Consider the following 15,569-nt stretch of genomic DNA (forward strand, 5'->3'; position numbering starts at 1 on the left):
CAAAATCTCAAACATTTCAATTAACCCTACACCTTTTTCGGTTAAACTTTGACCAAAGCCAACCCAACACAATCTTATGTGAATTAAAGAAATTACAAATAGTAAAAGATTATAACAAATGTTTTTAGTAAAAATATTCTAAAGTAACCTTAATTAGAGAAAGTACAAATAGTAAATGATTAGTTTCGTGAGAGTTTAAGCATACTCTATAGTGCAATGCTTAAACACTTATGGAATATCATGCTTGAACATTAACCAAATCATCTATGATTTATTCCTTCTATAAATCCTATACAACATAATTGGATCAACTGCAGTTAAAGTTTAATTAAAATGGTTTAAATTTTTTATCTGACAATGAATTAAAGCTTCACTATGGTAGAGGAAAGTAACTTGGTACGTTGACTTTTAATTGAATTAGTCTAGAAGAATTTTTTCCTGCTTAAAGATTAAAATTGAATATGGATCTAATCATTTATGATTTATACCTTCTTTAATTCTCACGAGATAAGATTAAGTCAGCTTCAGGTGAAGTTTGATAATGATGAACAAAAATACTTTATATATAATATAAAATTAATAGTAGAATTTAATCGTACCGTCAATTCAATTCTTAAAAAATTGGTTTCAGCCAGCTACTGACAAGTTTGTTTGATATTGTAAGCTAGTGTACATTATTTGTATCAACGAAATATTAACAATTTCATATTCTACAATTTTCTCTCTGTTGTTATTTTTGTTATTATTCTTTTTTAGATTTTACTTTGTTCTTTCATGGTTGTATATATAGAGAGCTTTTCTGGTACATTTAACTAAGGAGAAAATTAATGATTTTATATCAAACAGATGAAGAACACTAAAAAAAACTAGGAACAGTAAAATTGGTTCTTAAAAATGTTGTAAAATTATGGGAAATTAAGGAGCACGATATTTGAATTCTAATGAACCACAAATCACATTTTTTAAAAAAAAAAAATTCTGTTCGTAATCTATAAAAGAATCTAAAAACTTCAACATTGTGAACGGAGGACGAAGAAGAAAAATTGGCTTCTTTATTGGTTAAGTTTTGAAAAGAGTTTTTAAGTAATTTACTAATGTAATGAAACCCTCGAGTCTGGAATAATGAAAAATATACAATTTGTTGAAGTTTATTTGCATTTTATTAGTTAGTGAACAAACAAAATGAAAGAATGAAAAATATATATGTTTTTAAATGTTTTATGATTACAAATATATGTTTGGTCAATTATAATGTAGAGTAAAATTAAATGAATAACCAAAATCACACACGATAAGATTGCAAATCCAGACATTACTATTGTGTGCAATGGGACTTGAACCTAAGTGTTTAAGGACCAAGACTTCTTACTTAACAAACAAGCCAAAGCCTTATTGGAAAGTAAAATAGTTGAACAGAAAAAAAAAAAAAAAAAAGATAAATTTTGAGAAGGAGATTCAAAGTTACTCGATGTATGCTTATTCGATTTTGGTTTAAAAAATTAGATAAAATAACTTTTAATCCTCATGTGTGACATAAGTGTTTATTAGCATGCCATGGCAAAATTGTTACGTGTCATATTGTGATTTATCTGCTACCACACATTTAACATTGTTAGGTTCAAATACCACGTTAATAGAAACAATAAAATCAATATTTTAAAAGTACATGTATCACGGTAGAATATTTGTAAAAGTACAATGATATATGTGTCATTATCTCAAATAAATATTATTATTGTATCATATTAGTGAACTTAATTAATTATTTTAAAATATAAACATATTTATACAAATACATTTATGATATATTTACATATACTAGTTACATATATAATATATTTTATTAAAAAATATATTTTTATTTATAAATATATAAAAAAATTTAAAATATCAACAAAATTAAAATAGAGCACGTACTAATGTTTGAATAAAAAAATAAAATTTTAATATTACTTAGAACTTGTTCACGAAGAGGACCAGATTCACTCCATTCTAAAAAAACTTTTTAAGCACAATTTTGTTTTCTCACTGACTCATAAGCTCTTTTCATTGTTGAAAAAATTAAATAAAGTTTCAAAACTTTTTATTAAGATTTTTATAAATAAATTTGAATCTAAAAATATTTTCTATTAATTAAATTAGTTTAGTATCAGATCAGCTTAAGACATAAAAAAATCATTGTCTAAGACCAGCCCTAATCGGGCCGGGCCTCCCACGGACAGCTCTACAATTTACCTCACAAACAAGGTGGGGCTTGGGCCGTATGTCTCAAGAAAAGAGGCCCCTATCGTATCTAAAAGCAGACAGGTTTTGTTAGGGTTTCTGATTTTCCAGCACAGGGTTTAAGGTTTCTCGCTTTCTCTGTCTTTCTACTTTCAGTAATTGAAGAAACTAATGTCGAAGAACCTGATGGAAACCGAAGAAACCAATCGGTTAACTCGAGAAGAAGAGGAAGAAGATGATGAAGACAGTAGGGAAGCTTGGACTGGAGAAGAAAATGAAGAAGATGGTGATGAAAATGACGAAGATTTAGAGTTCCTCTGTTTGTTCTGTGATTTCAAGTACAGTTCTTGCGATGCCCTGTTCGACCATTGTCGTTTAACTCATTTCTTCGACTTCAATGGAATCAGAAAAGATTTGGGATTGGATTTTTATGGTTCATTCAAGCTAATCAATTATGTTCGTTCTCAGGTCAAATCCTAATCTCCATTACTTTTTCTTTCTTTTTTCTCCATGTATGATTTTTTGAATAATTGTTATTTTTATTATTTACTTTCTTTTATCGGGAAAAATTAGAAAATGAATATTTAAATATTTTTAGAGGATAAAAAAACGATGCATTTGCTTCTATATAGAATAATAATTAGGTTAGAATTGGTTTTATGTTTTAGTTTAATCAACTATAGTTTTTTCTTTCTGCAGATTTCTTTTATTATAGGCAGGGGCGAAGCCAGGGGCGAATGAAATTTTAAATTTTTATAGTATATATCTTTATAATTTTTAAAGGATTAAATTGAATTTTTATAATTTTAGGAGGCTAAAATGTAATTTTACCTTTATTAATTTAAAATTTTAAAAAAATTCAAGGGCCTAAATAGTAATTTTCCATTTAGGGGCCAGTGCCCCTGTCACCCCCTAGGTTCGCCTCAGATTATAGGAAATTAGCCATTGTTAGAAATAGCAAAAGAAAGAACTGCATTATTTTTTGCCTTAGTTCGAGATTCTGTTAGGCTGCCTAGAAATTTGTTGGAAACACAAAGAATATAGAGAAAACGGAAGCTAACTGATTTGGTTATTATTTAATAGATAGTACATATATACTCAATTTCTTTTTTAAAAAGAAAATAATTGTCTTTTCAATTATAATTTAATGAGAAATCCAGTATTCCAGTTTCTAGGATGTTAGGTTGAGCAAAATCTTTACGCTGTGCTGTTGTTTTTATTATGAAAAACAAGTTTGTGGGAGCCCAGTTATGTTTTATTCAGATTGGGCGCCGGACTACTTTTTCTATCATCAAAGGATCCCTCTCATAATTTTTTAAAAGTTCAGATGGGGGTGATATGATGTAAAGCTGTTTCACCATGCTAATATTTAGCGGGTCGTGTATATATTGTTTTACATTTCTTTTGACTGACTTACCAGGTAGCAGATAATAGATGTTGGAGTTGCGGAGTCTGCTGCCAGTCTAAGCAAGATCTACAAAGTCATTTACATCCATCTGTCAATACTAAAGATGTTAAGCTTCTTTTGGATTACGATAAGTATCTCAATCCTTTCATGCGAGAAGATTCACTTCTTTACAGTTTTGACGGAGGTGAAGAAGATGAAGATGAATGTAACACATCATTTGAAAAAGAGGAGATTGTTAAGGATTTTGGTAGTGTCTGCATTGATGATGACGATACTGCAGAAGAGACTGAGTTAAATGCCAAGACCTATAACAAAGATAAAAAAACTGTTATGGCATGTCCCAATGGTCATTTGAGCTTGGCAAGTTCTTCTAAGATAATAACAGAAAATGGAATGGATTATGGAGAAAATGCTAGGTCAGTAGAAAGTGATCCGAAGGATAAGCAATCTAGAGTTTGTATTGCAGATGTTGTTGAAAAGGATATTAAAAAGATCAACGATAGTTATTTTGGGTCATACAGTTCATTTGGAATCCATAGAGATATGATAAGTGACAAGGTATAAAGATTAGTTCTTTTACTTCAATTGAAGCTTTGGAAGGTTTGACTAGCAATTTGATGCACATATCTTTTGGTGCTACAACAGATAAGAACAGATGCTTATAGGCAAGCTTTATTGAAAAATCATTCTCTCCTGAATGGTGCAGTTGTTATGGATGTAGGCTGTGGTACTGGCATACTAAGGTAACATGTTCCATCCAGTTTCCTTCTAATTTTCATTTCACTATAAATGTTTATTTTATTTGTTCAAATCAAATGTTTAAACTATGTCATGTGCAGTCATGGACCACCCCACTGTAGCATTTGATGTTTGTCTATACCATTGAATCCTCTACCATGTCTTATGCTTGTAGCTTCCATTTTATTTTAGAAAAGTTGTCCATTTTCCTATTATATGAGTATCCATGGATCATTGTGATGAAAATTTATTGTTTCTGCTTTGATGGTTGTGGTTCATACTATATATGGCTTCACAGATAGACTCTTCTTTAGAAATAGTAAACATACCAATGTTGCCAGGTTTCTGATTTTCAAATTCTCTCTTTATCAGTCTCTTTGCAGCACAAGCAGGAGCATCAAGGGTAATTTCCATCGAAGCTAGCGAGAAGATGGCTACAGTGGCAACTCAGGTGAATTTATTTAGGCTGGTAGTGTTGAAAAGGCCGTGTGATTAGCTTCTTTTAATTTTTTATTTTGTTAATTGCAGATTGCAAAGGACAATGGCCTTTGGCGGAGTAAAACTGACAGTGAAGGTAATAAAAGTTGTACCGGTGTAATTGAAGTGGTTAATTGTATGGTTGAGGATCTTGATAAATCCATACAAATTCAACCTCATAGTGTTGACATATTAGTAAGTGAATGGATGGGATACTGCCTCTTATATGAGTCCATGCTCAGTTCAGTGCTCTTTGCAAGAGACCGATGGTTGAAGCCTGGAGGGGCAATACTTCCTGATACAGCAACTATTGTGAGTCGTTTACAATATTTCACTTGTTAGTATAGATTATAACTTCTTTGTTAGTCAGCTTGGGTGTGAATACCGGGTACAGTCATGTGTTTGACATGGGAATTTTCATTTTTCTGTGTTTTTACATGTATGTGGAGGATCTTTGGAAGGTTATATCCCTTCAACTGTGTTCGGATATGCATTGGACATGGGTACTTAATGAAAATTGAATAGTTGGAGTAACATAGACTAACTTTGTTTACATTTTTTCATCTTTTATTTCCATTTTAGTTTGTTGCTGGATTTGGAAAGGGTGGTACCAGTCTTCCCTTCTGGGAAAATGTTTATGGCTTCAATATGTCTTATATTGGAAAGGAAGTTGTTGAAGATGCCGCTAAATTTCCTATTGTTGACATTATTAATCATCATGATCTAGTAACCAATGCTGCTGTGCTTCAGGTTAGTGACTTCTATAATCTTATGTTTGTGCCTTTTCAATTCTTTTGAAAAATAAATAAATAAAAATAAGCAGGTCTTAGTAGGTTGTACCTGTACAAGGCAAGTCTTCTTAGCAAGAAGTTTTAGTAGACTAGTCTGCTGTAGACTAGTTCCTAGCTAAAAGGAAAAAATAATAAAGTTGCTTATATATTGCTTCTGTCTTGACAAATAGCTGGACAGTTTCATATCTGGCTTTTATATCGTTGAAGTGGTTTGACTAATTCCTAGTCTTGAATCGACTTGGAATTCGTTATTGACAAGTTCTGCATGTATCTTGTGTTAGGGTCAACATATAAAAGGATTCCTGAAGTTTCAGCTATAATTTGTTTTCCTTCAATATTTTGACAATTTAAGCGGCTTGACTTTTGCTAATGATCCGTGGTAGGAGCATGTGACCAAGCTTCTATATAGTTGTCCGATCCACCTTTACTGAAAATTTGTCCGTCTTTTACTTGGATAGGCCAGGGTAGAAGCATATTAGTTAATTCAGAAGGAATGTTAATTCAGTTGATTAATCCAAGATTTTCCAAGTTTTCCTGTGAAATGTTTTATGCATGCATAATTGTGTTAGTGCTGTGCCCAACCTGTCTTAACGACAACATTTTTATAATATCTGTCTTACCTTTCCCACCATTTTCTTTTCATTCTTTTCCTGATCCCCATATTAACTAATTCGGTTTAAGAAGTTCTGGTTTGCACTTTTACCTCTTTTCTTTTTAAGTTTTTTAGGGGCTTGTCTGGAACAACATGCTTTGGCATTGAGCCGAGAGTTTCATTACATGTTACCTTATGATGGCTAACCATAAATGCTGTCAGCTAATATTTTGCGACTTTTTGTTATAAGATTTGGATAATATATTGATACTGACTATAAAAACCAAGCAGCCTTAGCTCATGTCCACTCTGTATCCTTTTTGGTATTATCCTAGATTTCATTGAGTATGATATATGTATTTGGGTTGTGACTGACTGTGTTTTACTTCAGAGCTTTGACCTTGCAACCATGAAGCCTGATGAAGTAGATTTCACTGCGACTGCTGAGTTGGAAGCAAAGAATGATACTTTGGATCATAAGGCAACCGCATGTTTTGGGCTTGTTTTGTGGTTCGAGACAGGATTCACCAGCCGGTTCTGCAAAGAAATGCCAACTGTTCTATCTACATCGCCATATACTCCTAAAACCCACTGGTCACAGACGATCCTCACTTTTCGAGAACCAATTTCGGTGGCATCAAGCAAGTTCACTGCAGAAGGATCTGCAGCTGTTGGGACAGATGCTTGTCCGGCTTCAAAAATTCTTTTGCGAATCAGCATTGCTCATGCAACACAGCATCGGTGCATTGACATATCCCTCGAAACTGCTGGAGTTGGCTCCGATGGTCGGAAACGCAGTTGGCCAGCGCAAATGTTTAATTTAACATGATAAGTTCTCATCATAGAAAGCGTATTTTGCTACGTTTATTTTTGGTGGAAGAATGTAAGTTAGCTAAGAATTCAGGCTAATGCTAGTAATATTGCTTCATTTATTTCCTGAAAATCTTTTTAATCCTTTTTATGGTGAAAGTTTGAAAGTTAAGTATCTTAAGCATACGATACCAAGCTCTTCTAATTCGTGCTTTGCATTCAATTATTAGTCATTTCACCTATCTGTTGTCTATTGAACGGGCTACTTAGTACTCACGTAGGCCCGTCTTGTTTGAGCTAACTCTTGTATTAAGGGTGAGTTTGGATGGGCGGTGCGTTTACCTTTGGTTAGTGTAAAAACAGCGGTAGCGGTGAGATTAGATACTGTAGCGATATTGTAGCGTGAGACAAAAAGTAAGCTAAACATATCGCATTGTGTTCAATCTTACATCCAATTCTACCCTAAGATTGTTTTAAACCAGGGTTGACCTGAATTATTATTTTAGTAATTTTAATAATTTATTATTTTGTAATAGTGAAAACGGGCTCCTTAAGTCGCTTTGGTTTTTTTTTCTCCTCAAATTCACTTATTTCTCATGGTGTAAATAAACTATAAGCAATAACCAATGTCTAACTATGTAGCAGATTCGTCCGTGGACAGGAAAAGACTGGTAAACATCTCATCGGATATCTCGCCAGACCATACCAGAGCTCTGCCTAAGACCACGATTATGCCAAGCTCAAGCGTTATCATTTATCATTAATACATCATGCAACTTCACCATATCAAGTCATATAATTAACTTAACAAGTTACCTATAATTGAATGATAGGCCGTCAACTAAGGGAGGATGCTTGGCTTACCCATGTCTCTTTTAAATACTTCTTGACGAGGGATATCAACACTAATAATCTCTCTAACTTTCAACTATTCGAACACTCTTTTTCTTTCTCCATATTTAACACATCCTATGGCTTGATTCATCGAACCTTCTTCAGTTTCATCTCATCAAGTGTTAGTCAGTAATTGTGAATTGAACACACAACTTATAATGCCCTATAAACTTTTAAGGCAATGATTCAAGTCTAACCATGTGTAATGCGAATTGTTTGTCTTTTTAGGCATCCGATGAGGTGCTACCATTTTGTGAACATACTCTCTCTTTAGGCTTTCAGTAAAATTAGGAGACAAAACCCCCCATTAAAATCAATATTGACCCTTGAGAGGTTTGTCAACTTTCGATGGATATGTTCTTTGCAAATTTTTCCAACAGAGTCGATCTCTTCTTAATAAAAATTCAAACTTAAGTATGATACATGATTCTCTAATTACCTAAGCTATAGTAAAAGAGATTAAAATATTAAATATTTTTATATTTATAATTATACTTAGAAAAGAATGTAATTGTTAAATATTTTTCTTTGTAAAAAAGAAACTATCCTATTTAATTTTATTTTAAGTACGCATTTTCAAGTTTTTCTTAAATGGATAGCACAATAAGTTCTAGTTTTATTTGATTCAAAAAGGAAAAAAAAAACTGTAATATCAATATCAATATATTTTAATTGTTAATGTTTTTGTTACTTTGCATTAATAATTAATTTTATGGTTTAATTCATGGTTTAATTAAGGAAAAGTTGTCAGAATATAACTTCACTTATTAGATTCGCATTGTTTGACCAAATATGTTTGGAAATTTAATTGTTGATCTGCCGCGTGTGAGTAGAGGTGCTCTTAAGTTGATCCATCTAATGTATCTAGACCAATTTTTTAATTTAGATTTAACTCGAAAAATAAGTTTACTTTTTTGTCCAAACTTGACTTAATTTAAGAAAAGTAAATTCGAACCCGACTTGGCCAACCTATATTTGATCTTTTAGATTAGTTTTTATTTAAGTTTTTTAAAATGTAATACACAAAATGCACTAAAAACACTAAAATAAAAGTTTTTTTTTAACACATTAAAAATTATTTATATTAAAAAACACTACACCATAAATAGTTTATTATATTAAAAAACACAAATAAATATAATAAATCTTTATTGTATTAAATATAATTTTTAAAATTTTATATTTTGGGTTGGGTTATTTAGTTGGGTAATTTTGGATAATAGGTTTAATTGTTATTGGATTAGTGATTTAATATAAATATATATGATTATTTTTTAACAGATATAATTAATATAATATTGTCTTATAGCATAACATTCGGGTCAAGTTAGATCGGACTCGAGCCAAAAAATCTTGATCAATGCCCGATTCATATAGAAACGGGCTTAAACTTTACTCAAACTATTTTTTGGGCTCAGTATTTTATCCAAAGCTTTCTATATTTCAGGTAGACCTTTGAGCCTGGGCGAATAGCTAAATCCATAAGCTAGGAACGAAAGAGGCCATGCAACACCATTTTATTTTATAAAGTATATATCTATTTCATAATACTAAGTAATGAGAATTTTGAAAAGATGAAAAGAATGGCCACGTGGTCTAAATAAAGAAATATCAATGTCTAAAATAATTGTGTAGTAGGTTGTTTAAGACATATTGCACTCGTAAGGTAGAGTTTGAGGAAATCTTTTAGGGTGGATTCGAATAGCCGGTGCATTTACTTGCAGTTAGTGTAAAAAAAGTGATGTTGATAAGATTAGATATTATAATTATAGTGTAGTGTGAGATAAAAAGTAAGCTAAACGCACCCCACCACACATCCAACTTCACCCTTAATGTCATTGCAGTAGTTGTAGATCATGTAAATTTTCTATACCCGTTGCAACCTTTGCTGAATCCATCTCTTGAGAGAACCATGCATTGTTTATTGAACCATCCAAACCCCTTGTGGTCCGGTGGTCAGCATTCCACAAGCTAGAGTAAATTCTCATGGGTTGGTTCTTAGGAAATGGGACACCATGTTTTTGAACTCTCTAATTACAGGAAGCTGGAACATACCAATATAAAACACTTGGTCAACCAATCAATCAATCGACTTGAAAACAGAAATCTAGTGGGGGGTTTGTTGTATGAAGACACTTACATGATACGTTGGGGATTCCAGAGGTGGAATTGTTGTTCTCTGTTACCTTGCCTTGACTGGACACATTTGTGCGAAGAATGTAATTGTCACCACTTAGATTTCCCAGGACCCCGAAATCAATTTCATCCCATGTTGATCCTTTCGAAGATAGCTGCAATTCCAAACAGTTAACGTATAAGCCACTGCATGCGATCTGTTAATTATGAATTCCATTAAAAAACATAGTAGGATTATTATTATTTTTATATATTACTGATTTTCAAAAACAGAAAAAAAAATTACTATCACAAATATTTGATTTATCCGTTAAACAATTGCCGGAATTTTTTAATAAAATAATAAGAAAGTATTTTTATCATTTTAAATTATATAAAATTTAGAAAAATACACTTAATTAAATTTGAATTTCTCAAATAAAATTATAATTGATTTTTAACTAATTTATTACATAATTTTCATACATATCATAAATACGCCTTAATATAGTATATATTACTTATTTTCAAAAAGTGTGTATATATATATTACTAAAGTATGCTTACTCTTTACACTTCATAAAAAAACATATTCAATTTTTAAATATTATATATGATATTTATTTAATTATTTAATTCTTAATCAAATAAATTTAAATTTAAAATTTTGAATTATTTGAAAAAAAATATGCAAACATGAAAATTGAAATATGATAGAAAAAATAAATAATTAAAAAATTATCATGTCACAAAAAAACATAAAACAATAAAATTATTTAAAATGAAATATTAACATATAAATAATTGGGTTAATATTTTGTATATTTACGGTGTACTTTTTTTTATTTCACAAGAAGTCTTAAAAAATTACCATATATATCTTATTTTAAAAATATTTATTTTTTTAAATATGTTATTGTATTCTTAGACATTTGTTAACTTCGTGACTCTATTTTTGAGTCTAAAACTTCACTAATAGTATACCAAATGTTTGCCCTAAATAATTATGTAAATTTATAATACTTTACACATGAAAATATAATGAGAACACGATATTAACACTTTCTTTTTTAAAATTGAATTATCATATTGAATCGTGCAAAATTATGTTATGAATTAAAACATGTCAAAAACAAATCAAATATTATCAAAATTAAAAACACAATAATAAAGTAAGATATACAGAACTATTACTCACATGCACGAAGGTGCCAAAATTTACAAAAATAATGTATAAACATTTATATAAATTTATAATCTTCAATATTTAAGAATTATACTAGACAAAGAATTATAATATAAATTATAATGTTTTAGATAAAAAAAAAACTCAAACATCATACAAAATATTATGTAAGATATATATGGAAAAAAATGTGTTTTTCCTATTTTTCCAATTTCATATTGATCAAAACAAAATAATAAACAAATCACAGTCGATTGAGTCTTAGTTTGATTGATATCGGCATTATTGTTAATGTAGAAGGACGTGGGTTCGAGTGCGCTTCTTATTTATGGGTTGGGGAGGGGCTATGGGTAATTCTAGACATTGTGTCAAAAAAGCAAATATGATCAAAAACCTATAATGAGGTACTTATTAAAAAAAAAACAAATCACACAATATTTAAGATAACCTAGCCATGTCCATATTAACTTTTACTTAATATAAAAATTTTAACAAAAAAAAGTATTGAATTTGATAAATAGATAGCTATTTACCATTTAATATGAAAAATATTAAGTTGATTTTATTTTTTAAAATCTTATTTTTGAAATAAATGGTTTTCTCATTTTATTAACAATTAAACTATTCAAAATAAAATAAGTAATATGATATTAATAATATTAAAATATGAAATAATGAATTTTCAAGAATCAAACAAATAATTATATTCATTGCATAATTTTACAAATATATCAAATATTTTTATAACATAAATTTAGTGTTTATAAAATTTAGTACTTTCAGCAGTTAATTTTTCAATTTATCAAATACATTCTAAATCAATGACTTATGTTTGCTTGATTGTGAAATAATTTTTTCCTATAATAAACTCTTTTTTTACCACCATCAGATTTGAGATGAAATAAAAAAACAAAAAACAAAAACTTTTTTCTTTTTACTTATGTGTCTATCAAATCAACAATGAATTTTCATGTAATTTATTAATTTAAATTCCATTTCATCAAAAAATGCCAAGTAATTAAAGATAAGGGCTTTTATGAATATAAATTAAAGAAGAGAGGTATAAAAACACCGTTAGGGCTTATTTAAATAGGTCATTATAGTTTAAGGGATTATTAAATAAACAATCCTATTAATGATCTTAATAAAAAATATATATTTATAATGGAAAACACCTATTTAAAATACTCACTTACCTTTTAAGGTTTGCTGAAAATCTACTAATTCGCTAAGGTTTATCTATAAAATGACTTTTTTTCAAAAATAACTTTAAATTTTTATTAATTTTTATATTATTAATTTTTCTTATTTTCAATATTTATATATTTTAATTAAAAATAATAAAAGTCTAATTAGTTTTTTTTTTAAAACACCTTCTATAGTTTTCATCCATTAATTTAGTATAATGTCTCATCCATAATAATTTACGTTAATTACATTTTTTATTAATGGATAATACTATACTAAAAATATAGAATAATGTTTAATATAATTTAGTACTGACTTATCCATTGCAAAACAGGAACTGATGTAGTAAATTAATGGAAACTTTATATTAAATTATACTAAGTTATATTCAATATTAAGTTTTTTTAAATTTTTTATTCGAACATATTATTAACTTTTTTTGAATATTTAAAATTTTACACTTTTTTTTTAATTTGCCACATAACCCTTTTTTTATCTGTTTTAGTACCTGGACTTGACACTTTTTTCTAATTTAGTAACAAATTATTTTTTTTCTAATTTGGTACCTGATCTTGACACTTTTTTGCCTAATTTGGTACCTAACTTTTTTTATCCAATTTGACGCCTAAATTTGTAAAATGTTATACAAATTACTCCAATATACTGCCAATTGTTTTTATGAGGTAGTAAAAAAATTAATGTATGACCGGCATGTAGTAGACAATATAGAATTTTATGTATTTTAAATATTCAATTACTTTTAATTTAATTTAATTTTTTTAATTTAATATAATAAAAAATTTTATTTTGAATTTTTAAGACTATTGTTTTTTATTCAATATCTACTCCTTAAGCATAGCTCAAAGCACAATTTTTTAATATGGATTTCCTCTAATACCGATGAAAATTTTGCGGAATTGAGGGAGTTGTGAAGACCAGGACATGTTTTAAGCATGTGGTCCCTTTTGAATCATTCCCACCACTAATAGTCAAGGTAAAAGTAAAATTTGAGCATATTGTTTAGCAAATCATAGGAAACCTCAAATAAATGTAACCATTCTTGCAATTAAATTCAACGTTATGTGTCACATGTTAGTCATACATTAACTATTTCTGTCCTTCATAAAAAATTAACCATTCCACATAGTGTTATGGAGTAATTTGTATAACATTTGATAAGTTTAAGCACCAAATTGGACAAAAAAAAATCTTGGGAACCAAATTAAAAAAATATCAAATTCGGTGCTAAATTAAATAAAAAAGCTTAATCACCAGATTAAAAAAAAACTTAAATACCAAGAAAAAAAATCAAATTGGAATAACAAATATTATACTATCACTTCTAAAACCAATGATAAAGCTTTTCTACTTAAAAGAAGAAAAGAAAAATAGAATCAATGCAATTAGAAAATTTTAAAGAAAAATAATTTTGGTTTTACTTGGATAAAAAATCAAATTGCATGAAACATTAATTCTTGCTAAAAGAACAAGTTTCTTCCTGAGTAGTCAAAATATTAATGCAAAGTTTAAAGGAACAGAAAAGAAAAAAGAAAGGCATTTAATATTTAAGCAACATGCTTAGAGAATTGCTAATTATCCTTTAAAAATATATTAAAAGGCAAAATATTCATTTAATACTCTAAAAAATAAAATATTAGTCAAATAATAAATAATATAAATATTTTAACACTACTTATTTCATTAATTAATATGAAAAATTATATCACACGTGGTGAACAAAAAATACAATTATAATAATGTGAAAGACACAAATATTAGAATACGTGAAAATTCATATAATATGAATTATTAATGTATTAAAATTTATATATTAAATACAATTATAATTTATAGAAACATTTAAATACGAAAATACACAAATCGACACATTTTAGTTTACAAATTCCAAATTCTCCAAACTTCGATAATCAAGTTTTTTATTACATAAAGATTATTATATCTTCTTCTTCTTCTTAGTGTGATTGAAGGGAAGGTTGAAGAGCCTTCCTTGAGGAACCCAAGCAACAGCATACAAAGACATTTAATTGGGTATGCATTGGTAATCAACAGATGGCTCCCTTCCACAGTTATTAAGTAAGATCGTGAGCGAAATTGGAACGTTGATATCGATGATTCCCAACACATTAGCTCTTATCCCATTACAAATACAAAGGGCAGCTTCAAGATCAGCCAACCCTCGAATCAGACTACAACATGGTTCTGTAGGCACACTACCGATCTCGACATTGACTAAATTAACATTATCTAATTGCTTACCTGTTCAAAATATAATTCAAAGATAATTTTTGTGCAAAAAAAGTTAATTCAAAGATAACAATTATTTATTTAAAAGAAACATATGAATTTCATAAGATTATGAAAGAGATAAATCTCAAAACTATACATTAAATTTGATAGATTGTGCAATTTGATGTATAAATTTTGATTTGATGCAATTATATACATGCAATTATATTCATGTACCTTGTTCTGCCTTTCCAGTCTTATTTTACTGGAGGCTACACAATGAATGGTTCCAAACCATACCAAGTTGTCATGGGTCTCTACCTCATAGCCTTATACTCATTTCCAATCAGTGATGTGTCAATTTGGTTAACATTATAACTGTCCTACTAGAGGCTTCACAATGGTACAATTCTTATTACTTACTTACCCAGACGTGATTATATTCCTGATTGACATTCTTTTCGTATCACAACTATACCTGCATTCTTACCAATCAATATTCTTCTCAACAAAATCATACATAGATCATCATAACACCCACTTCATCATTACCATGATCATACATTTACTGATTACTATAGATTTCATTATCCTTTATATATAAATAGTTCTACTTGAAGAGTTTACACATGAGAGTTAGGGTAGAGACTCACCTGATTCTCACCTACTATAGTTCTAAACTCCAAACCCAGATATCCCTCTCGAACCAGCAGCAACCACTGCTTACAAAACATAAGATCACCATTACAACTCAATTACATACGATTTGCTATCATCTTAATCACTGATAACCCCATGCAAAACCTTATCATTACAGTCTTACTGTTCACATACCCTATTCAGACTTATTATTTCAGAACTTAGCATGCAGAGTTGAAATACTTACCCTGAGATGGAATA

The 15,569-nt window shown here is 29.2% G+C and overlaps 1 protein-coding gene across 1 annotated transcript; it reads left to right on the forward strand.

Annotated features, from left to right (window-relative positions):
- The first annotated feature begins 2,306 nt into the window (after positions 1–2,306).
- Positions 2,307–7,223, forward strand: LOC107904795 (probable protein arginine N-methyltransferase 3). Its single transcript, XM_041094612.1, has 7 exons — positions 2,307–2,691; positions 3,644–4,189; positions 4,277–4,374; positions 4,742–4,820; positions 4,898–5,158; positions 5,429–5,596; positions 6,621–7,223. Exons 1-7 carry the CDS (start codon positions 2,395–2,397, stop codon positions 7,056–7,058), a joined length of 1,887 nt encoding a protein of 628 aa, XP_040950546.1. The 5' UTR covers positions 2,307–2,394; the 3' UTR covers positions 7,059–7,223.
- Positions 7,224–15,569: the final 8,346 nt, after the last annotated feature.

The sequence above is a fragment of the Gossypium hirsutum genome, chromosome D05, assembly GCF_007990345.1.
Source record: "Gossypium hirsutum isolate 1008001.06 chromosome D05, Gossypium_hirsutum_v2.1, whole genome shotgun sequence".
Classification (NCBI taxonomy): Eukaryota; Viridiplantae; Streptophyta; class Magnoliopsida; order Malvales; family Malvaceae; genus Gossypium; species Gossypium hirsutum.